This window comes from Cryptomeria japonica, chromosome 1, assembly GCF_030272615.1.
Source record: "Cryptomeria japonica chromosome 1, Sugi_1.0, whole genome shotgun sequence".
In the NCBI taxonomy this organism is placed as follows: Eukaryota; Viridiplantae; Streptophyta; class Pinopsida; order Cupressales; family Cupressaceae; genus Cryptomeria; species Cryptomeria japonica.
The window spans coordinates 37,573,478-37,599,914 of record NC_081405.1 but is presented as its reverse complement, the minus strand read 5'-3'; the positions used below and the strand labels follow the sequence as shown (position 1 = coordinate 37,599,914).

At 35.9% G+C, this 26,437-nt stretch overlaps 1 protein-coding gene across 1 annotated transcript; it reads right to left on the bottom strand.

Moving 5' to 3' along the window:
* Positions 1-842: 842 nt before the first annotated feature.
* LOC131027414 (inactive protein kinase SELMODRAFT_444075) lies at positions 843-26,437 on the bottom strand. The gene is made up of 7 exons (XM_057957461.2): positions 26,300-26,437; positions 25,698-25,795; positions 25,219-25,529; positions 24,770-24,868; positions 23,329-23,802; positions 23,075-23,235; positions 843-930 (listed from the first exon to the last, which is right to left on the bottom strand). Exons 1-7 carry the CDS (start codon positions 26,429-26,431, stop codon positions 901-903), a joined length of 1,305 nt encoding a protein of 434 aa, XP_057813444.1. The 5' UTR covers positions 26,432-26,437; the 3' UTR covers positions 843-900.

Genomic DNA, 26,437 nt, shown 5'->3' with positions numbered 1-26,437 from the left:
CAATCATCATTAACATCTAAATAATAATCATTTTAACTATCTGTTAATGGGCTTGGTCAAGTTAGATGGAAACCCCAAATGAAGGATGGATAAAGGATAATTTTGATGGGGCTTCTAGTGGTGATCCAAGACTGTTTGAGGTAGGTTGTGCAATTAGATACTAAGAGGATAATATGGTGGCCTTTAGCTCTCAGAAATTGATGGAGAGAGCGAATAACGAAGCAAAAGCTTAGGCAACATTGCTCACCTTGAAAGTGGCGAGCAAATTGAGGTTGACAAAATTAAATTTGGAAGGTGACTCACAAATAGTTATCAATGCGATTAAGAATAACAAGACAACAAAGTGGAAATTAAATAAGTTCTTATTGCCTATTTGAGAACTACTGGACAAATTTGAAGAATTTCAATTATCTCGCATTTATAGAGAAGGGAAGGCCTTAGCTAATCGAAGCCTAGATGGGCACTTAAAAGAGAGATCAATGTAGAGGAGTTGGCAAGTAAATGATGACTAGGCAGAGAATGAATTTAAGAGTACTAATAATAGTAGTATGTTGAATGCAGTGAAAGGATCACTAAGTACTTATTGAGAAAGCAAGTTGTGTTGGCTAAGACATGTTAGGCAATAGTGAAGACATTAAATGGGACAATGTAGTGGAAATTGCAACCAACAATGCAAGTGAATTTCAATTTGATAACAAGAGAAAGAGTCCCTTTATTTTACCAATATTATCAAAATTAAATTTAAAATAATTTTATATGATAAAAGTATCTTCACAATGAATTTAAAATATCATAATTAACATCTAAATAATAATAAGCATTTCAACTTACTTCCAAGTACATTTGTAAGTATTTCAAACTTATCAAAGAAATACCAATAACAAAGGGAGTTTTGATGTCTTACTTATATGCTAGACCAAAGTCTCCAACCTGATTTAAAATTTAAGAAGAAATAAACACATTAATAATGCAATAAAAATAAGCATTTAAATTAATAATTTAATACTTTAAAATTATTATTGAAAATCAAAATTTTAAGATTATTTTGAGGAGATCACAAATAAACTTAGGTGGATATTCATTCCCAAAATTTTAAATTGGATAATAAAAAATATCTAACTAAATAAATTTAATAACAAATAGTGTTATAGTGTTATTATAGTCATTGCAATCAATTGTATTTTAATTGATTTCCTTCTATCGGAAAATTGGAGCAACTCATCGGTTACTTGGGAATCCTTTATATGCCCGATCACTGGATCCGATCATTTTCCTATTTCAGTGATTTTTCAGCGTGACTCGATCCCTCTGAGGTGCCCGATCAAATTTGAGAAGATGTGGCTTAGAGATGAAATTTTGTATGAGAACATTGAATGGTGGTGGAAGGAACCAAATCTAACGGGCTCTTCTAAGGCTTACATTTTTGTAAGCTACAGAATATCAAAGAAAGACTGAAAGTATAGAATAGGACGATCCCAATCATTTTGTTCATGGGGCAGATGACTGGGGTGTGGAATGCATCCCCAAATCCATAACAGAAGAGCATAGGTCCTTGTTGATGCAAAAGATCACTATGGAGGGGGTCAAGACTGTTGTTTTCTCCTTAGGAGCGAACAAGGCACCCGGTCCGGATGGCTTCCTTCCCTTCTTTCAAAATTTTTGGGAGATTGTCAAGGAAGATTTGCTGGCAATGGTGGAAGAATCAAGAATGAAAAGATACATGTCCAAAGAATTGAACAACACTTTCATTGCTATGATTCCAAAAAAGGTTGAGATCCTTTCCTTTGACAATGTTCGTCCGATATCACTTTGCAATACTATGTATAAGATTATTACAAAAGTGATGGCTAACAGGCTGAAAAAGATTCTACCAATGATTATCTTGGAGGAGCAAAGTGGTTTTACCCCTAATCGCTCTATTGTTGATGGAATCATTATTGCACACGAAGCTATACACTTTGTTAGGCTAGCTAAGGTGGAGAGAATGAGGATTAAGATTGATGTAAGGAAGGCTTATGACCATGTTAACAAATTGTTTCTGATTCAAGTGATGAAGAAGTTTGGTTTTCACCCACAATGGATTGAATGGGTCCATAGATGTATCTCAACTCCGAGATGTTCGGTTCTAGTCAATGGTTCGCCTCAAGGTTTTTTTACCATCTCAAGAGGAATTCGTCGGGGAGATTCTCTGTCTCTGTTCCTCTTTATTATCATGGTTGAGACATTGGGTCGTATGATTAACAAATGCAGGGATGAAGGATGCTGGAAAGGAATCAAGGTTGCAAATGGAGTGGAGGTTGTAACACATACTCAATTTGCAGATGATACATTGTTGTTTGGGGAACCATCATTGAGGGAAGCTAGAACAATCAGATCAATCTTTGATAAATATTGTAAGATTTCGAGGTAGGCGGTTAACTGGCACAAATCTGAGCTTTATTGTTTTAAAACTCCTCTAAGGACACGAAGGGATATTGCTAAGATTCTAGGTATTAATGTGGGGAATTTGCCAAATAAATTTCTTGGGTTACCCTTGTTTGGGGCGCGAGGGGGGGGGGGGCAATAAAGCCTCTTTATGGGAAAATCTAGTTTCGAACTGTATGAACAAATTGCAGAGTTAGAAAGGGAAATGGTTATCGTCAGCAAGGAGAATCGCTATGTTGAAATCAATTATTTCAGCTATACCATTATATGCAATGCAGTACTTTAAAATCCCCCTCAAAGTGGTTAAAAATATAGAAAGATTCATGAGGAATTTTTTCTGGAATGGAACAAGCGAGTAAGATAAAATTCCACTTCTTGCATGCGATAAGGTTTTTAAAGCCAAAAAGGATGGTGGTGAAAGTCTTGGAAAATGGAATAGCTTGAATATAACCATGGGAGCAAAGCTGGTATGGCAAATGTTCTCCAAACCAAATCAGAAATGGGTGAAAGCATTTGCACATAAGTATCTGGATCGACAAGAGGCAAAGAGGATTCTTACAATCAGAAATCCATGCAAGGGTTCAGCAATTTGGCAGTTTCTACAAGAACGCAGGAAACTCATAGTGGAGCACATTTCGTGGAAGATAGGGAATGGTCAAAAAGCTCTATTTTGGTTTGATTCATGGGATGGACACCAGGCTTTGGGAGATGAGAAGGATTGACGGGAGATCAGGAGAATATCAGAATTAAAATGGGGCAATACAATGATTGATTATGTGGAGAAAGTGATCATACAGGGAGTTGAATGTTGGAGATGGCGTAACATAGGGAAATTGAATCTCCATAGCGATCAAGAAGATAAACTGAGGGCTATGTTGGAAGGTAGACCAATGCAAAGGTTCAACAATTTGGCAGTTTCTACAAGAATGCAGGAAACTCATAGTGGAGCATATTTCGTGGAAGATAGGGAATGGTCAAAAAGATCTATTCCGGTTTGATTCATGGGATGGACACCCGGCTTTGGGAGATGAGGAGGATTGGTGGGAGATCAGGAGAATATCAGAATTAAAATGGGGCAATACAATGATTGATTATGTGGAGAAAGTGATCATACAGGGAGTTGAATATTGGAGATGGCGTAACATAGGGGAATTGAATCTCCATAGCGATCAAGAAGATAAACTGAGGGCTATGTTGGAAGGTAGACAAATTAATATTTTAGGTAAGGAAGACTCAATAATATGGTGTGGAGCTAAGAGTGGGCAGTATTCAGTTAAAGTGGGTTATCAACTATTGGAAAATGATATGGTTAGAGAAGAATGGTCTACGAATCTCTACAGGAACAATAAGTGTTTGCCTAAGGCGGGATCCTTTACGTAGCTAGCTATGAGGGGAAGGATATTAACATGAGACGGACTGAATAAACTAGATTTTATGGGGCCGCATAGGTGTGTTATGTGTAAAAGGGAGGTGGAAACAGTGGATCACCTCTTTCTCCATTGTGCGGGTGCGAGAGGTTATTGGGAGAAAATTTTGAGTTGAATGGAATGGTATACCCCATTGCAAGTCCTGGCTTCAAAGTTGGAGTAGAGGAAAGACAAAATTGATTTACTCTTGCATTTGGGACATAATCCCTTCTACAGTTTTGTGGGAAGTTTGGTAGGAGCACAATAGATGCATCTTTCAGGGAGTTGAAGAATGTTATCTATGATTATGGCATCGCATAGAGCAGTCGATTACAGAGTTGGTTAATTCGGCTGCTTGTCGAGTTAACATTAGTAAGTATCCTTACACTGCGTGGGACAGTAGAATGCAATCTCAATGGCCTCTTTTAAAGTTCCCGCCCGTTAAGGGGCTTGTTCGGGTTGATCTGAGTAATCAAGGTTTGCGTGATGTTGAGTGGCTGCCCCCCGAACCTGGTTGGATCAAAATTAACTTTGATGGGGCATCTAAAGGTAACCTGGGACCCTCGAGTGCAGGATGTGTGGCTAAGAATAGTCAAGGGCAGCGAGTGGCGGCAAGGTGGCAACGCCTTCCTTCCGGGACGAACAATGAGGTTGAAGTGAAGGCAGCCTTGCTAGCAATACAATTGGCGAAGAGCATTGGTGTTGAGAAATTACACTTGGAAGGTGATTCCCAATTGATCATTAATGCAATCATTTGTTGAGTCTCCCAATGTTGGAAGGTTAATCGGGATATAGAGGACATCAAGTTGAAAATCTCTTCCTTCTTAGAATTTAAGATCTCTCATGTTTATCGAAGCGGCAACATGGAAGCGGAAAGGTGTGCAAATGAACCTTTGGATTTAAGTATTGGAGACATGAGGATATCGGTGCATTAATGAATCTAGTGATTCAAATCGAAACAATCGTTGCTTTTACCTGTTGGAGTTGATGGAAGGTGCGATTTAATGATGATAGTTGGCTTGGTTTGGCGGCCAATACGGGATGGCAGGGAGGATATCTTTCCATATGTTTGTTTTCACAAGTTTCTTGGGCAAGATGGCGGGAATGTTTGGCTCTTCCTGGTGGTGGTCGATAGGGATAGTACCAACATTTATTTCAACGGCTCTCTATGTACAATTACACCCTGGTGTGCATCATCACTTTAATGCGATGGTCGTCTTGGCTTCCTAGTTAAGCTTCCGATTGGTACTGATATCAAGCAAAATCTTATTTGTTGTATCGGTGGGGTGGTGTTTTGGTGGTGAAGGTGGCGGAGAGTTCTGTGGAACCATGGAACCAAACTTCTCGTTGCAGGCATCGCGTCCTATGGTGGCCTTCTAGGGTGCCATTTCTATTGAACGCCTATCAAATGTTTTTCGTTTTGAAGATCGAGGGTTTCTAACCCGGGTGAAGATAGTGCTAGGTGAAAAATATATGCGAGCGGAATACAAATACCAAACGAATGTGGAGATTGCTTCAATGTTTATTGCATGGTGTTTCGAGCTTGTGGGGCTGGATAGAGTTCAATGGGTAGTAACCAATAGTGTGCAGGAAGAGTGAAGGGGTGGTCTAGAGAGTTTTATCAAAATGGCGAGGGATGGCGAAGGATTTGTGTGCCCGAATGGTGTTTGGCTTCACTCCAATGAATTCAAAACACCATTGCGACCATTCCTTGTGTGGAGTGCCAATTGTAGTAAGGAAGTTCAAGGTCTTGGCTCAGATTGGCATGCATGGAGTGCAGGAATACATTCGCTCGTGGGAGAGGAAGGAGATTCGCAAGGAATTGGAGAAATGGGACTCTTCAAGTGCAAAGGTGACGACGGATGATTCTAGCTCGGGCACTTCCACGAGACAGAAGCGTGGATGTCCTAGAGGGTCAAAGAAACTGTCGAGAGGCCAACCTCTATGGATTGGTTTCCCACCGGAGGCCATGATGATCATGTGGACGAGGAGGATCTACAGGCGAGCTCCAAAGACTAGGGCGGTAAAGGCAAGGAGTTAGTTGTAACTAGCAGTCCATAATCTGGTTTGAGGCAGTTTTTTGTAATTCTATGTTATTCTATCTCGGGGGTTACAAGAAGTTTTTTGTATACATAGGAGGTTTTTAGTGTAGGGGGGAACATGGTGGATATATGCATTATTCGAACTGTTGATATATTTTGTTCTATGTAATCTTTTTTGAAAAATTAATATAAATCATCAATTATTGATCGAAAAAATATATATATTTTAATTGATAATTATTGAAATTATTTCTTTAAAAATAAAATATGATAATATATAAAAATTTAATTAAATATATAAATAAGAATGCAAATTTAAAAGATTTTTTATAAATAAAAATATATATTATAAGAACAAAGAATAAAAATAACATGAAAATCATCTTACACCTGCAATCAAAGATTAAAACCATAATACACCATATCAAACTTAAAAATAAAAGAAAAAGAAGGAATATTTTTAGACAAATATTACACCTCAATAATATCATTCAAAGTATGGATGCACCAACAAAATAAAGAATGTTTCCAAGAGAAAGTGGAAGAATGTTACTATAATATTGATTTAGAAATGAATATAAAAATCATTAGCATAGCTCCATTTTATAAGAGTGAATTTGTTTATAAATATAAGTCAAGTAATGTGTATTAATTAAATAATAATGTGAGAATTATTTAAGAAACCTTAATCAATAAAGAACTTCTATTTATACGATTATATTTTATAAGATAGGAAAGACACATGTATGTAATGAATTAAATTGCATACATATGCCTTTTTCCTTTATGTTTTGGGTCTATTTTCTTTAAAGTGCCTTAATCAAGTAATAAGTGTTAAAATGGCATATTCTTGTTTGGATTCAACTAATAATATTCTCAAATCATGATTCTATTTTCACTCATCTCTAAAATTTGATTTAAATCCTTAGATCTCTTATTTGTTAACATAGATCATATTTGTGGTTGTAAAATTAATCCAATTCATTTTCATGATCACATATTTGAACCCTCCTTAAAATTCAAATTTAAATTGTATCCTAATAACTCCCTCCTACTAGTTGTGATTTGTATTATTCTCTACACAATAAACCCTAATTCTTATTGACCTAAGGACATTCTTTTGCATAAAATAACCATTCTGAAATTAATCTCCTAGTGGTAATTGCATAGTTCCTTGATAACTCTATTGGGATATATTTGACATTTACTTTAAATAAGTTTATCAAATAATAAACTTGATACTAAATAATCTAATCAATAAAGATGAAATTAAATATGATGTTACAACCTTCGTTAGTGATACGTATGCATGTAGATTAATATTTTTTTACTCAAATTAAAATTTTAAAATTTAATTCATTTAGCAATATTGCATTCTTACAATTCAGTGTTAGTTATTGCATTTAGGTACAAAATTAGAATTCTTAAGAAATTTGAAAGCTAAACACCTTGAAGTGAATTTAAGTTGTAGAGTAGAGGGTATCTTGAAGTGATTAGGTTATTAATAAATGCAATAAGAACATATACTCACATAATGCAATTTTTTTAAAGACTCGAAATGGTTATCACCTACTCATTTCAATTAGCTTCCATTGATTAAAATCTATCTTCATCCTTTGCCTCATTGGAATATCAATCCTCAACTCAATCAAAAACGGAAATGTAGATTTAGCACCAAAAGGCGAACTAAGATGAGTGCACAAATATGGAAATTGTAAACTAATGTGGACAGACAATTGTTGGCCTCGAAAGTTTTACATTATAAACTTGTAGGAGATAGACTAAAATGCATTATGGTTCAGTTAGTTAACTACCCTTATTGCTTATACACTGAAAAATATGAAACATATATTTTGGGATTGCGTGTCTACTAAAATATAATGGAATGTTATTTTTTTTTAATTACTAAATTTCATCACACATTGAATTGAAAGGAAGCTCTCTTTGTCTTGGGTTGCATCATAATGTGATTGTGGATTCTATCAAACTAGTTATTTTAGAGCATATTTGAAAGGCTAGGTGTTATGTTGTTTTTTCAGGCAATTGTTTTCAAGAAATTGGTATTCTAATGCTTTACTCTAACATAGTTTTCCAAGTTGTTTTGTCTTCGTAGATTAAATATATGTCCAATAAAAATGTTAAGGCCATGGTTCAGATTCAACAAATCCATGATCACGCTAATTAGGTTTAGAATAGCTCTAATTGGACTTATGTGAAGTGTTTTAGTGTAAATATTAATGTCATTGTTTGTAATATTGCATAGTTGGTTTTGTAATTCTCTTTCTTCTGCCTACTAGTAGCTTCTATTCTTTGTACTCTTACTTTGCTCAATATAAAAATAATAATGAATGCAATAAAAATGTTGGAGACACCTAGAAAACATGAATGGTGATACAGTTGGGTTCTTCTCATGGTTAAAGTAGGAGTTGCTCATCAATTGAAGGCACATAAGTTGAGAAGGTAGGTCACTTGGAAATTATGTTTGGCATGTTTTTTGGATTTGATAAGTCAAATCTAGGGCACGAAACTATCCATCCTATACACTAAAAATGGTCAAGTGATTGAAAATCATACCAAGAACATTAAATCCATAACAAACCCAAGTGAGCATGGCGTATTTAAAATTGGCTACTATTTTAGATTGCATTTAATTTAGGTAGATAGAATTATTGTTCCTTGCAAATTTTGTTATGGTGCTAATACCTTGGGAATATTTATATTCAAGTGTAGTATTAATAAAGGATTAAAAAAATTATTCATAGACATCAAATATCCATAATTCATAATGATTACTGCAAGTTATTTCTAGAATATATATAAGTCTATCATATGAAATGGTATGCTACCTTTTTATATATACTTCTTATGATCATGTTGCATTCATATCTCTATAAAGATAAGTACATTTCAATATATGTTTATGTATAAGCATATAAGACAAATATTCATTTTTATATCTATTATTTATTTGGTATTCTTATTTTTAGTGGAAGTTTTTTATATTTATTTTTCCTACACATTATTAAGCATACTTAGGTTATAGGGTACATGGTTTATGTGCGGTTTATGTGAGAATACATGGCATAGTCCATTGATTACATGTGTCACTCTCACCCACACGTGGATGGTTGAGTCTCACACACTTTTTTGGCCTTTTATGCCACCTCTCATAACCTTTATATTGTCTCACTTTGAGTAGGTTATGCCACATGTCTGGCATTTTCCAATTAGGTAAAACTCCCACCCATTTGGTTAGTTGGCAATTACTGTTCCTCTTGGAATTATGTGCCCACATTTAGCTATATAATCAGCACTCACCTCTCCCTTGTGAGTTAATTCAAATGAGTTCATATCAACTCAGTCAATAAAAAGGGAGAGTTGATCCATATTGTATCATTTAGAGTGATAATATCATTATTTTGTTATTGCACCACATTCCAACATTTCCTCTCTGTTGCTCTCATGTAGAAGGTTGATCTTGGTTTTGCAGGTGATCCTGGAAGATTGAGTCCATTAGTGACTCTCACATGGTATCAAAGCTTCCAAATCTGCAAGCCCTTCTCGATTTTGGGAGAAATTCAACATTTAACTTTTGTTGGGTGCATTTTCAGCTTAAAAGGACATCACCATCGAGTCTGGGAGGCTGAACAGGCAAATTTTGATATAAAATACTCTCTATTTTGTTGAAAGTCAAACTCAAGGCAAAAAAATTTACAAGCAAGACTGCATGGCCCCACCAGCATAGGACGGTACGATTTCAAAAAATAGTATTTATTTTTTTTACTTAAAAATATATATATATATATATATATATATATATATATATATATATATATATATATATATATATATATATATATATCTCTATTTTTTAAAAAAAATTAAGGCAGTTTTTAAATTTTTTCAAAAATTTGTTTTTTTTGAGAAATCAAAAAATCAAAATTTGAAAAGCAAAAAAATATTACAAAAAAGAAATTCAAAAAAATTAAATGGGTTTGACCCCTTGCGCACAATTGCACAGGGTACCCCTATGTGGTACCCAACGTACCTGCAATTGCAGGCCTTGGGCCCATCACCCCCCCCCCCCCCTCTTAAGCACTGCCTCGCAGCTATTCTGACTCCAAAACTGCAGTACGGAGTCAATAACACGTAGGTTATTGATCGTTAGACACCGTTGATTTTGAAAAGAACGGCCATGATTTTTTAAGTTGTCAACAACACGTACAAATTGAAGGTTTTAGAGCCCGAATAGACACGTCCTTGAGTAGTGTGCCCCCTTTGAAAAGGAGTTAGGTGCAACCCCTCGTAAAAAAAAACTTCAATTTTTTTTGAATTTTTTTCAAAAAAAATAAAATTTAAAACAATAAATTTGTACCTGCGACCTACAACAATACACCTCAGCTTTTGGCGGACCTGGCAATTTGGTAGAGTTGTTCAGTTGTTCCTCTATATTTGGTGGAGATTTGTTTTTTATCTAACAATATTTAAATTTGGGGGAGCTCAGTCTATGTGTATGCTTTTTGGGGAAGCTTCTGCTTGCATCACCATTAATGGGCGGCAATCTATTGCCTTTGGATTATGCATGTGCATACGCCAAGGTTGCCCTTTAGCTCCTTTGTATGTTCTTGTTGTTGAAGGCTTTGGCTACTTGCTAGCTTCTTCTATCTTGGTCGGTCATGTCAATGATGAATACTAAGAGGGGGGGTGAATTAGTATACCAAAAAACACTGAACTCAAACACTTTAACAGTTTAGCAGTAAACCGGTATAACAGTTTAACTAGCAAACTGGTTAACACAAATGCAAACCAAACAGCAAGGCATTCACCCACAGAAGCACAATCACCATAACATAAGAGATTTTGACATGGAAACCCAAATGGGAAAAACCATGGTGAGATGAAACTCACAAGTAACTATCTACAGAATAGTAACCAGACCGGTTAAGGTCAGACCAGTTAAGGTCATACAATGTTCTTTACCAGAACAGATCCTGTTAGGAATCTCAATCTCTGTTAGGAGATAAGTCCGATTAAAGACTACCTTGTGAGAGGATTTTAGATCCACAGATGTGAACCACCTTATTAGAGGATTTACAAAGGCTTTTCTGGGCCTACCCAGTTAAGGGTTTCTGACTTGTCAAAGATGTGAGTAATCAACAAGTGAATGATCTAGCAAATAGCACAGTCTGCTTGGTTAGATCTGTGATAGCTCATTGCTAATGCATTTTAGCATTACTTCGGTCTTTAGTAAATCCACACTCTATTACAACACACAGACTTGATCTTCTCTTCTAAGATCGCACATACAAAAACTCATCAACCACCAAAATCCCTAACAGCTACCACACCTCAAACCCTAGACATGATGTCCTTAAAAAAGGAATCTGATTTCATGTCGGTCCAATAGGATTACATTGCAAGTTACTAGGTTCATTGCATCTAGACACATTTGATAACACGGCACAAATCACCGTCAAAGTGTCGGTGGATGGTAACTCATCACAAAAATACCAGTTGGTAACTCTCACAGAGTATTACCGGTTCATACAACTTTACCGATTACCGATTGGTAACTCATCACAGAGTAAAACCAGTTTAAACATTAAACCGATTACCAGTTGTCCAAAAATGAAGACTGGGAAAATGATAATTGTTGCTTCAATTTCTTCGCTCCGCTTGAGATCCTCGAACCGCTTGAGGTCTCCATACCGCTTGAGATTGGTAAACACTTTCTGCAAAACACCAAAAGCCTATAGACTGTAATGCAATACCGGCTTGGAACAAATACCGGTTGAGCATAACTCATACATACAAAAAGTGATCTCAAAGCAAGTGTGTGTCCATCAATGACAATCATAACATAAACATCAAAAATGCCAACAGTCAAAGGAATTTCCCTACCTAGGTCACCTTCTCAACTTGTCGATGGTCACTTTGCAGATGATTCCTTTCTCACTTTGATTGAAGAAGAAAACAATATTTAGGTGGTTCTCCATTGCCTCGACACCTTTTGTCTGGCCTCTAGGTCGGCAGTTCAATGGCACAAGACCCAGTGTTATCGCCAATCTTATCTTCCTACCCCACCTTGTATTCTCCAATATGGGTGGAAATGGATTCGGCATGGGGAGATCTTTCGATTTCTAGATATTCCTTTTGCATTTCAGGGTTCTGTTGTTGATCTTTGGAATGTTGTCTTGGCCAAAATTGAGAAAAAGATTGCTTACTAGATTATCAAGCCTCTCTCTTTAGCTAGTTAATTTCAAATCTATTCTAAGGTTCTTGTTGCTACTCATATCTACTATTCTTCTTGTTGGGCAATGTCTAAAGCTTCCAACAACAAGCTTGAAAAGCTTTTGCGCGTCTTTTTGTGGGCCTCTAAGGTTGACCATCACGACCTTCAAAAAGTAGTCTGGGAATACTGTTGCCTCCCTAGGGACTCTGGAGGGTTGGGCCTTCTTTCAACTCAGAAGCAAGGCCTTGCCTTGTGTGCCAAATGGGTTATTAGAGCCCTCTCTAGTAATGAGGCCTCGAAAATTCTTCTCAGACACTGCATTTCTTCAAGGCATCCTGTCAATAGGCCAGCTTGGAAGGGGATTGGTTTTCAAACCCTTCTAGTGATGAAAGATGTCATGCAAATCCAAGGGACTTTTGTTGCTAAAAGCATCTAACAAGCCTAGGAGGCTATCAAGTCATGGCTTCGCTGGGATGGGGCTAGTTTTTGAGATGGCCTCTCTTTTAACCAGAACAATATTTGGTGGTTGTCGCTCATTCAGGTTGAGGGGCTTCCCCTAGCACGTGTCCTAGAGTTTGTGCTCTATGCTTTCATAAGTGTGGCATTTGCACTCCACAAGATCTTTTTTCTCATGCTACTATGAATCTTCGCACTTGGGAGGACTTACAGGCCCAGTTTCATCTCAACTGACCAGATCGACCAACATGACTCTGCCTAAAAATATGCTACACAAGCTTGGCATTCGTTCTACCAAGCCTTGGTGGAAAGATTGGCATTGGTTCACCAACACCCCTTTAAAGAACACAAATGGACACTGAGGGGGGTGAATCAATGTATTTTGAAATTTTAACTATGTATGCAATTGTTGAAACTGCAAATTAATCAAAAACATACACACCCACACAAACTAAACCACAACACCAGATTTACAAGGAAAACCCAATGAAGGAAAAACCTCGGTGAGAATAGTTGTTGGAGTCTACTGCTCCAATCTAGCCTCACAGTAAATAACAGTTTACAATGTTTAGGGAACCAACCCCTAAACTTTAGGGCACCAAGCCCGAATTTTATGAGCACCTACCCCTGCTCTAAGCACCCACTCAGAGATATACAATGATTGATCAAGTGTACAATGCAATGATGAAACCTTGTTACAAATGAGTTTTGTAACACTTACACATTTCTCATATCATGAGAATGAATTTCTCTGTCTGTTGAAGTTCCTTCTCTGTTTCTTCTTCTTTCTCAGTATCTTCTTCTTTCTCTATCTCTTCTTCTTTTTCTATTTCTGAATGTTACATTCTCTCGGTAGCCACACACTTACTCAACTCTCTGCTACAACTTCACTTTTCAAAGCACTCTATGCTTGCTCAATGCTTGCTCTCTCTACCTCAGTAGATTTCCTAATTTCTCTTGGCAGCAACACACCCTTTCTACAACACACACATCTTTTCACAGATGACTTGGTGAGATATTTCAATTTCCACCTCTGTCTCTATCTCAACGGCCACACTTGTTGATGTCAAATCTCATCACACCTGCTGCTCAATTCATTCGTCTCTGTGCACCACACGCATTTCTCCAAATGTAGGATTTTAATATTTTATTCAAGTCGATTATCTTGGTAGGTGATTTTAATCTTTGTCCTCTATTTGTTCTCAAATCGACTGTCTGAATTAAATGCATCATATTTGTCTTCAGATCATTCTTTATACTTAGATTACTAAGTTTAGTAATCTTGCTCTGCCCAAAACAATCTAGAATCCTTCCTCGAGCCACACAACTTGCCTGCAACTCAGTTGCCATTAATGCGTTTTCCATCCTCTTTCGACCTACCCTTAAAAGATCGACAACTACCATACTTGAATCCATTATCCCCAGCTTTTGCATATCTGATTCATTCTTTGTCCACCAAGAAACCACATGTCTTCATGTTCTTCGTCCAGATCACTCGGTCAAGGTCAGCTAGCCTCCAAGTAAATCCCTTGTGTCAATCGGCATGTGCATGTGTCGTCAAAAGTCTTCATAATTGACATCCAAGTCACCTGGTCAACCATAGTCAACTGCCACGTGGACTATCGTCCTTATCAGGCGACCAACGTGTCGATTGAAAAACCTCTAATGGTCATGATGACCTTAAAATTTGTCGTTGCGGGATGGCAGGGTGTGTCGTCTTTCTGCCTTAATTTATCCCATGAGTTCCTCTTTACATCCATTTGTAGGTGTGGGATAGCGGGATCCTTCTCTTGCTTCACTATCTTGTCCCACGCAACCATCACTCATCCATCTTGAATGGTGCAGGATAGCGGAGACCTTCTACCGCTATCATTGTCTTGTCCCGCAAGACCTTTAGTCTTATCGCAAACAAGTCATGGGATAGTGGGGGGTCGTTATGCCCTGCTTGAAATTATCCCGCACGGACACCATGCACACACTTGTGTGGTGCTAGATAGAGGGGGACACATTTCCCTTTTCTCTTCCCTTTTCTCTTCCCGCGGGCTTCTTCACCTCTCTGCTTGGTCACGCGGGATAACAGGATGCCTTTGCTTTTGTTTCCCCCGCGTGATATTTTGTGTGCCTCTTAACCTGTGCGGGATAAGGGGATCTGCAATCTTCCCTTCAGTTTCTTATCCCTTGTGACTTTTGTTGGTCACTTTTGACACTGTGAGATAAGAGGGACCACCTTGTTCATCAAACTTAAGTTATCCCACGCGACTAGCACATGACCTTTTCAACAACGCGGAATAGCGAGTAGTGTCACTTTTGTGTTATCCCGTGAGGCATTCAACACTCGACCAACATTATGCGGGATAAGGTGAACACCATTTGCCTGCAGCATAACATGACATGTTATGCACAATTTGCATAGCATAACCTAAATGTTATGTGCGACTGCTATCTGCTTCTCTGCAACAATTTGACATCCCTTGACATCAATGACAATAATGCCAACACCTTTTCTACAACTACAAGCCCAAACTTGGTTAACACTTGCTCGTGCGTCAATTGCCAATGGTTTCTTCTTTGAATCTTCAGTGGCATTTGCAATCTTCTCAAGCCACATGGTGGCACAGATTTCACACTATTTGGACTGCTATTTTTGAACCCAAAGTGGCCCATTTTACCTGGTGTATAATTTTCCAAGGCTTGCCCTTGGGTTCTCGTCTCAGGCATCTAGGGGTGCCAAATCCTCATTATCCTTTTTGTGGGCAACCTGAAACTTTCATGCATCTGTTTTGGTATTGCAGAAGAGCCCAACAATTATGGGTTTGGATTCATGACTTCTTTCAACCTTTTCGGCCAAAATCCTTCTCCTAGCATATAGTTTTGTTGGGAGACTCTTCTAGGTTTCCTTTCAGATTCACATAGATATGGCATGCTATCAGGCTAGAAATCCTCTTCAATGTTTGGAAAGATAGAAATGTTGTTTTATTTTCTCACACCTCTCTAGATGTTAATGTTTCTCTTTATGCTAAAGCTTGCATATGTTATAATGTGATGTTGCAGATTCAAACACAAGCAAATAAAGTGGCGCTCAAAGTGGCCCACTTATAGGTGCTTCTTGACCACTGGGGTAATGCCCCTTCTAAGGTTGTTAGAGTCCCACCGAACCCTTCTGTTTCCAATGACCATTCTTTGTCCCGTGTATGGCGGCACAGCCCCAATTCTTCCGCTCGTCGCTTGCACATGTTGCATTCCCAAGGCCCCCCACCACCAGTCTGGTGGGGGAAGAGATTTCCTGTGTGATCGCTCGACTTCTCCTCCATGGGGTGCTCCCACTTCTGGGTGCCCTGTGGGTGGAGCTACTTCTGCGTCTCCTAGCAGTTCTGGTTGACCAACATCTAGTGTCGATTCTGGGTGGCCCAGCTCCTCTAAAGGGTTTCCTCGACTTTACCTGGCCATCTTCCTGGCCAAGAAGGAGACAAATAATGAAGGTGAAGCTCCAATTGAAGATGGTTGCACTGCACCTGACCCCGCTGATGTAGGGTCCAAAGGATGACCATGATCCGCCACCTTCTACGGCCACTACATTAGCCGCTTAGAGGTTGATTTGTTTTTTGCTTTGTAACTAGTTTTTCGGGCTCTACCTACATGACTCGTGTTTTTTCTATAGTTGATTTTTCGGGCTTGGCCTGAGTGACTCTCGTGGAATGATTTTTTAATCCTGCAACCCCTATTTTGTGAATAGTGTACTTTTAAATTATTAATGGTAATAAGTTATTCATCAAAAAAATTGGGGGAGCTCTAATTGTGGTCAGAGTTAAACTCATTGGTGGTGCCTCCAAAATTAGTAGCAATTTTGCCAAATTTGGCAAAAGTTGACTTTGTAAACTAAGACCCCTCTCCAATGGAGTTTTCTATTTTGAAACTGGTCTTCTGAAGGCCATATCTTGAGCATTTGGGCTCTGTTTTGCAAGCAATTTTTTTTATTCACCCAGACAAAATTTCGCAAGATTCGCAAAGGTGTCATGAGTTTTTCCTCCAGTGATCTAGATTTTCTAGAAATTCAATTTTCTTAACAAATCAACAGGACAATCCTCATTTTCTCAACTTCAAACATAAAATAACTTTCATATAAAACCTCAAATCAAGGTATCATTTTTTAAAAGATGATATTTTTTTAGCACTACACATTGGTGCTAGTTTGAGGTTATAATTATGAGATTTAATTGTACTTTCAATATTTGAGTCCATATTTGGACATTGTAAAACTCTAGAAAACAACTACAATATTGTAAGCGCACTGATTTATAAAGTGCCACCATCATATTTTTATAGGGGGATCATTGATTGAGTGAATTTGGGGGGTGATCTTATGGTGTTTTGATTTCTTGAGTTGTGTGCTAGTACAATGGGGAAAACTCAAATTGAACTCCGAACAACAAATAACTATGAATCATGGAAAAAATCAATATGGAATTATCTAAGGGAAAAAGGTTGCACAGGCTATGTTAAAGAATCTATTCCTGCACCTACTGATGTTAATCCTCTTCAAACATGGGAGATCAATCGTGAGAGAGCTCTTGGTTACATTTGTTCATTAGTCTCTTTTGATTTACAATTTCATCTTGAATCATGCAAGACACCTAAGGAGGCGGGGGATACTCTTGAAAATTTGTATGGTAAAACTAACAAGATTAAGGGTTATCAAATTGATAATGGTTTGATAAATCTTGATCCAAAAAGTTTCAACCACATACAAGACTATATCTCCAAGATTAAGCAACTAATAATACAATTAAAGGATTGCAAGATTACAAAAGAGGATTTACAATTGATTCTCAATGTATTATCCAGGCTTGGTCCTGAGTAATCTGTGTTTGTTTTTGGCTTTCATACCTATAGGGTTTCTATAGGAACTGCATATGTTCAACCCACTTTTGATGCATTTTCAGATCTTCTAATCCAAGAGGAAGGGAAGCTAATTCAAATGGGTATCATCAAGACCTCCAACTCACAAGCATTGATTGGTAGTGAACCTAAGTTACAGAAAGAATCAATAAATCCTTATCAAAAACAAAAGAAGAAAAAGAACACGTCATAGAAAGAATTTGAATCCTCTTCCTCGAAAAGGGAATCATCTAAGAAGGAGAAGCCCACTTGTGCATTTTGCAAGAATCTGGGCATGATGAACATCAATGTTATTTAAAACAAATTGATGGGTTGAAAAATCTTTTAGCAAAGAATAAATCAAATTACCTTCAACTATGTCAAAAGATTCTTCATCTTCATCTAATTCAAAGTTAGAGAAACAAAAGGGGAAAGCACTTGTTGCAATTGCAAATTCTGAGTTAGGGAGATGGATCCTTGATTTTGGAGCTTCACATCATATGGCTTCATCACAGAGTATGTGCTCTTCATTTGAAACTTGTTCGTCACCAAACATTCTGATGGCTAACAACACATATATGCGTGTTTGTGGGAAAGGGTCTATTGACATAGACGGAGGATCATTCAAAGATGTCATTTATGTGCCTTCTTTGTCAACAAATATCCTTTCTATCTATTAGGTCACACATGGTGGGGAAGGAAAGAGTGTTGAATTCACACCAAATTCTATGATTATTCAGGATTTGCATAGCAGAGATATTGTTGCAATTGGGGAGGTAGATCATCAATCTCGAGTATACACCTTCGCACAATTTTCTTTTGTTGTTCCTTCAGCTGATGTACACACTCAAGCATTTAGTGTGGACACTTTTGAGGATATTAATATAGTCAAGTGAATCTTGGTATTCTTTCAACTGAGGTTCAAGAGACATGTTTCATCTCCTACATCAACTGTTGTTTTTTATGATACTAATATTGTTACATCGATGGCTCCTATTGATTCAATGCAGCACGACATTCATTGTCATCCTAGCACAGCTACTTGGTATGATTACTTGATAGACATTGTAGGTTTGCTTTGTGAGTCCTATCTTGCAGACTTGGAGGACACTATTGAGTGCATACATCTTCTCTTTGATGAAGTTGCCTTGTCTTCTTGAATGTTGAGGGGGAACCTTTTGACCCTCTTGTTCATTACCCACGTGATCATTCCTCACAGTTTGACATGACTGTGGCCACTATTGAGCAACATTTGGAGGAGGCGCCTTTGTCTTTGGAGGAGATACCTTTGTCTCTGGATTTTGTTCTACATCCATCACCACTAGGTTCTGGATTGTCATCTTCTGCAGTGTGACCTAGAACACCTGATTTGATGATAATTGTTGATATCAACATGGGGACACCTAAAAAGAGTTTAGAGACATCATATAGCTTCATCATTCTTCCCACATATTCCTTTCAAGAATGGGAAGATGTCATGCATTCTTCCTTGGATTTATTTCTTCCTAAGGGGAGGAATATTGTTTGACGAACTTGGACCATCTTTAGCTTCTTGTGTTGAGCATTCACAAACAATGCAAGAGATTCTGCATTGGGGAACTGCGTGGTCTCTCTTCTTCTCTCTTGTGGGGGAGTTTTGTCCTATGGGTTTTCTATTTCTCATTTTTTGAGAGGTTACATCATTGTACATGGGTACCTAACATGGCCTTGTAGCCCATATTTGCATCTTTGCATCTTTTCATCCACCTAAGTTGTGCTTAAGGGGGGTTGTTGGTGTAGTTTTTTTTTTTTCCTACACAATATTAAGCATGCTTAGGTTATAGGGGACATGGTTTATCTGTGATTTATGTGAGAACACATTGCACAATCCATTGATTACATGTGTCACTCTCACCCAGACATGGGTGGTTGAGTCTCACACCCTCTTTTGACCTTTTATGCCACCTCTCATAACCTCTATATTATCTCCTTCTAAGTAGGTTATGCCACATGTTTGGCATTTTCCAAGTAGGTAAAACTCCCACCCAATTTGGTTATTTGGGAGTTACTATTCCTCTTGGAATTATGTGCTCACATTCATCTATATTATGAGTTAATTCAAATGAGTTCATATCAACTCAGTTAGTACAAGGTAGAGCTAATCCATATTGTATCATTTGGAGCGTGATAATATCATTATTTTGTTATTGTGCCGCATTCCAGCATTTCATCCTCTTTGTTGTTCTCATATAGAAGGTTGATCTTGGTTTTCCAAGTGATCCTAAGAGATTGAGTCTATTAGTGACTCTCATATTATTGACATATTGATCACTTTACATATTATACATATCCATATACAATATGTTTAAATGACATATTTTTAATATGTATATATATAATATTCATACTATTCCAAACCAAATTTGACAAATAAAAGTTAGCATTTCAACATCAATATATATAGCATTAGAATCTAAGATAATTTATATATATTCAACTTGTGCTATGCATATGTCTTATGATGGTTGACTTATCATGAACATTTGATTATGTGACAATTAGTTAAGATTAGTTTATTTCAAGTGTTGGTTTGTCCTCTATAAAATTAGATATAATTATTGAAATTGTTCGAGTTCATTCTAAACTCTTTTCCCTCCATTGTCTTTTACATTTTTCAAAATCAAATTATGTTAAAGATAGATTTATAAAATTTAATTTGTAACTTAAAGTAGTTAATATTTTAAATTTTTGAGATTTTTTTGGATGGAATTGTCAAATTGTAAATCGTAAGCTTATCACGTTAACTTTTGATTATCTAGTGTTGGTTAAAATTTTGTATACTTAAAAAAATTATGTATGTTAAATAAAATGAATCATAAATATTTATGGAAGTTATCATAAATTTGTCAAATTTATAATTAGAAAGCCTTAAAAACATATTTTACATAGCTAGAAATTTAGGCTTCTTGAGTTATAGAATGAATTTTCATTGAGAATTTATCACACCATAATAGATTATCATAATATTAGAAATGCACACCATCCTAGGTCAAATACACAATTGTTATCTTTAAATATCTTACTTAAATTAGTAAAGTTGATCTATTAGGGGGTTCATTATATAGGGAGAACATAACCTATGTAATTCAACAAATTACCAAAGGTGTTCTTAAACACAACCATTCATTACAAAAAATCATACATCAAGAAACAAAGGCGAACAAGTTTCAAATTGTCAAATATTACCAAATCATTCCCACAACATACAAGTTTAAATCCACACATCATGTTCAAGTAGTTTATAGGAAGAAACCACCATCTATTATCTTATACATTCCAAGTATTTCTCTAACCAATGTGGTGGATACTACCCTAAACACGGGACAATATTCTTCAAATCCTTCATGACAACCTCCATATGGCTTAGAACCCCATGAAGCAACAAGTTGATCAACATTGTTCTAAATACATTTCCAACCTAGGGATATGGTTTTCCTCTAGCACAATATCCTTATTAACAATCCTCCTTTTAGATTAAAGGATGCTAGAAGATTACTCCTAATTGATATGGATCTTACAAAGTTCAACAAAATGATCCTATAGCTTACAAGCTAGAACTTCTACCTTCCTCTTTTCTTTATCTTGCCTTTGATGTCTCTTTTTGAAGAAATTTGTTGGCCAACATGTCACCACTAAAACCATTCTTCTAGATCTTGATGTCAAAAGATCCATTGTTTTCTAGCATAAAGCAATCTTGGCTAAGTGTCCACGCCAACTTTGATATTACACACTCATTAAGGCCTCAATCTAATGGCATGGCATGAACCCCATAAAAAAATTTAATAGTGGTTTTCTACCCTTCAACTTTGAGAATAAATCATTTTAAGGGAGGGGGGGTGTTAGGATTCCCTGTTCCTAACTCCTTTCTTATTATAATATAGGGTTTTGATGCATATGATTTGTAAATTATCCCTTGAGCTATTAAGAATGATATTATGAATGATCCCATATGGTTGGGAAATAGTAGTTAGCTTGAACAGAACTAGTATGAATATAAGACATAGGTTATTGTATGAAGATCCAAGAATTATATGCATTGAGCACGAGCCAAAGGAGGTTGCCTCCTCAAAAAGGCCAACACACATTATCCTAGGTCCATTATATATGCTTGCTTGTCTTATTTGAATCTTTCACTTAGAGTCATAAAGTCACTCCATTAGGAGTCTAATTAAGGAGAATGTGACACTCATGATTCAATAGATTCCTAAAGGTGTTCCTAAATATCACTAATCATTACATAGATTCAAATATTATGAGATGGAGAGGAATGGGTTTAAGGCCACGAAATAATGTCAGCTTATTCTCATGACTTGTAGTTTTAGATTTTCAAGCTTGTACATGCAAAAGTAAACCTAAATAGTACAAGAATAGATTTTCAAGTAAACGATAATCAGATTAGAAATTTCAAAACTATGACATTAAAAACAAGTGAATTTTTTACACCTATATAATGACATCATTTTATTTATCTAACTTCCGTATTAAATTTTAACATTTTATTATTTTTAATATAACTTCTTATCTTTAATTAAATTTATTTATCATTATAATTTATTATTCCAATCTCAATCTATTATTTTTAGTTAGATTTATTCATCATTATAAATTAATTAATTATTCTAAAATAATTTATAGAAATAATGTTTTTCCCACAAAGAATACCATAGTATAAAAGAAATTAGGGAAAAAATAGTTTCCCATATAAAAACTGTTATAATTAAAAAATACTTCTTAATTCACTATTTTTTTTTCTTCCACATTTGAGATCATATCAATTAGTCACCTCACCTTGAATAGTTTTAAATATAAGAAACTCCAATTATATAGGTATGTGTATGGGAAATACAAAAAGCAAACTCTGTAAACCTAATGACTTGTCTGTTATTTTTTAATATAAATTTAATTGGAAAGGTTTTGTTCAAGTCGATCTTCATAATAATGTTATTGCTGATGGAGTTCATCATGTTATTTGGTTGTATTTATGGAGAAACAGATGTAAAGCAGTGTTTAATAACAATAATAATCATAAAAAAAATTATTGTCTTGCTTCTTTGTTCTCTCAACTACTGACAGATTTCAGGAAGATAGATTTTCAGATTTAATGCATCAAATATCAAGTGGATCGACTGCTCAGAAGTCAGAAGATTTATATTGCTCAAGAACTAAGACCTTTCTTCTTTCTTCCTGTTCATTGTTATTCTATGGTCTATGTTGTTGGTCTCCACTATTAGTTATGGATGTCATACATTTCTCATGTTCATGAGAATCAAGACAATATTTATGCTATTTGTGCTATCTGTTTCCATAGACAGTCAATGTCCCATTTGTCTTGTTCACAGGCAACAATGCTTTGCTGTTTGCTATGGTTTATGTTGTTGGTCTCCACGGTTAGCTATGATTGTCATATATTTGAAATGTTCATGGACATTAAATCAATGTTATATGCTGTCCATGGTTCCACTGTCAGTCTATTGACTGTCTTTCTGATTGTTAAAAAAAAAAAAACCTGTAAATCTAATGGAACTCCTATTTTGATAAAATCCTACAAAACAATTTTATTGGGAACGGTGAAAATATATTTCATAGGTTTAGAGATATACCATGGGTTCCAAGTTATGGGTAAGAAGAATCTTCTTGAGACGGAGGTCACCATGAACAATCTGACGACCTCTGCACTCTTCATGCAAGTAACGAATACCTCTGGCAGCTCCGATTGCTATTTTTCTCCTCTCTTCCCAATCCAATACTTTTCTGTTGCTCCCTTTAATAATCATTGTACAAAAGCTCAGAAACCCCAAAAAGAAATGCAGAGTGAAAATAGTCCAAATTCACAAAAACTGTACCTAGGGCTTACCATAGAGATGGGAATAGAGAGACCCATTGCAGATGTACTCGTAAACAAGAAATCTGTGATTATCCTCTGAGCAATATCCCAGAAGCATCACCAGGTTCTTATGCTGTGCACGACTTATGCCTTCAACTTCAGACTCGAATTCAGCTCTTTGCTGCACATAATTTGCATGTTTATGATCTTTTACTGCAATGTACAATCCTTGGTTTAAGCGACCCTTATAAACAGGCCTAGACCCACTTCTCGAAAGGCAGTTCTCTTCTGAGAAGTTGTTTGTGGCTGCTTCAAGTTCTGCATAAGTGTATTTTATTAGTTCCTGCCCCAACATAAGAGAAGACTTATATTGACATATCGAACAGGGATCTGCCGGAGATACAAAGCTTCCTTCTAGTAATTTCAGATTGGATATGAAATTTTCCACAACTGTCTTTACTTTTGCAGTGTCTCCTACTATGTCTCCATTTTTGCTACCCTCATCTGTCACAGAATTTGCATGACTTTGTAAGGAGAGAAGTTGAATTGCCATTTCAAGATCTAAGATGACTGAATTGGAATGCACAAACTATCAAAGCTATTGGTATATTTTTCTTTTAAATTATTTTTTCCCACAACTTGGATTTAAGCTTTTATGTGATATATTATGTATCTACCAGTTTTTAAAACAAATAAAGAAGTTATATTAAAGTTGGCATTTGGGTCAGTGGTAATGTAAAAGTACAGCTAGGTTAGAATAGATAAGAGATAAGAGGAGTTTTCAACAGATAACAAAAAGTAGAAAACTTTTATCCACGGTGTAGAAGATGTCAAGATAACTAGCTAGAAAAGTACAACCCACTACTTCTAGTATGAGAAGCATCAGTTACACTAATTATCAATTTGAATAGTGTCTTAAACAGAAACTAGGAATACCATGAGTATGGCCTGAGTTAAGGGGAGCTAATGATGTCCTCTGCCAATTATTATTGAGATTGATATGTTGTCCTGATAACACCAAATGTTGCTCGGTTTCCACTCTACAGAAGACTAGGAAAACAAAAACAGACAAAGCAAAGACTGGAAAAACTTATGAGGGATAATAAAACATTTACTATTGCAAAATTTGAAGTATTTTTCAATACAAAAATGAAAGTGGCTTCTTTACTTGATAAGTATACGAGGGATAATAGAACATTTACTATTGCAAAATTTGAAGTATTTTTCAATACAAAAATGAAAGTGGCTTCTTTACTTGATAAGTATGTGAAAATATAAATAGACACATTAAAAGTGGTCTTACATATTGCATGAGATCATGTTAAAAAATAAAAAATAAATTTGAGTCTTAAATACATGAACAAAAATAGAAAATATCTAAAATAACACCCAACTTTCTAATTAACTTGCGAGGTTGATCCTATCCAGCCTATTAAACGTAGAAAGTATACAACACTTATCCAACAATTACCTGAAAAATAGAATGTTTCTGCAGAAGACGGTGGATCTTGGTTGGAGTCAGCTTGTTGGATAATATTAGATGCTAGAGGAAGCTTCTGCTTGTAATAATCTGAAAGCATCAATTATAAGGTCTTAAGATACACACATAGAGATGGATAAATTGTTCATTAAATAAGAAGAGTTCAAGCGATAAAAGTATGGAATTTCAACATGTTAGGCATCATTCAGAAGTAAATTTTGTTTAATAAAAATAAAACAATTATTTATTACTTTTTGATAAAAATAAAGCACAATATTTATTTTCATTTTTCAACCAGTCAAACATATAATATTTAGATAAAATATATTAAAATGTCTAAAACCGTGATAAAAATTTAAATTGAACAAAATACCGGATCCAAACTAGTTGGTGATACCCCTCAAATGAGATTTCATCAAATGAAAACAACAGTTAAATACCTTTAGCAAATTTTATCTGATCGGCAGGATTAATCTCAAGACTGAAGAGGTCTTCTGGCCGTTCTTCAACAGGGATGGGTGTTTCTTCATAAATGTTTTTGAAGACAGCAGAAGCAGGCGATTCCCTCGATTCCACTAGACTATCACTTCTGACACTGTTCCTCGTTCTCACTTCTGCAAAGAAACCGTTGCCTGTTTTTGCATCTCCACTTATGTTTCCTCTCAGAATTTTAATTTTGTTGTTCCTCGTCACTTTTGAAATAAAGCAAACTAGGTTCTCCTTGAAGTACTTGGCATCCTTCTTTATAGACCTGGCACGCAACATATATATAATTTATAGCATACTACTACTTTCGTGCAAAAATGTGAGATAATTTATATCTAAAACCTTTTTTTATCAATAATAAAAAGTAATATTAAAAGCCTAGAAAGTATTTCTCTGTAACCCCTGATAGAAAAGATCAAGATTCGTATAAAACCTGTCTAAAACAATCCATGTAGCTTTAAACTCTCTGGCTGCTTGCAACGCCACTACCTTGGTAGAAGCTCCAGCTCTCACTTCCATATCAAATTGAATCTGATGATGGCACAACGGGAAAAAATTAGTTGAACGTCTTGGGCTCACACCGAAATAGAAGTATGGGTCATTTGCATTGATATATTTGATGTAAACGTTCGCTTAAGTTGGTTAGAACAATGATGTAAAATGTAGTACAAGAATCTAAAATAGTTTTTGAATTAATTCTGTTTCTAAAAGATTAATACAAATGTTATACTCTGTTAGATATGAATTTGAAAATATTTAAAAAATTGTTTGTTTTTGAATCAACATTTGAGATCATATTTAGTGATTTGTTATTAGGGAGAGGAAAGCAAAAAATTGGATTGCAGACATAATTTTAAGAAGAGGTAGAGGTGGAAGTCTCAAGTCTGCAATCTAATTCTTCACCATCCTTTTCTTCATGATGGATCATTAAGTGTGACCCAAAATATCAATTAAAAAATACATAAATGATTTCAGAAACCTCCTTTCAAATACTACATAAACTATAGAAAACTCATACTCAGAATAATTAAATACCTGTTTATATTCACATTCTCTACGGATAAGTTCAACTAGAATGTTTCTGAGGCACCCTTCCCTTTTCATTTCCATTTCTTTTTCAATCACTGACTTGGCGTACACCCAGCCCATATTTTTATTTAAATTCATATTCGA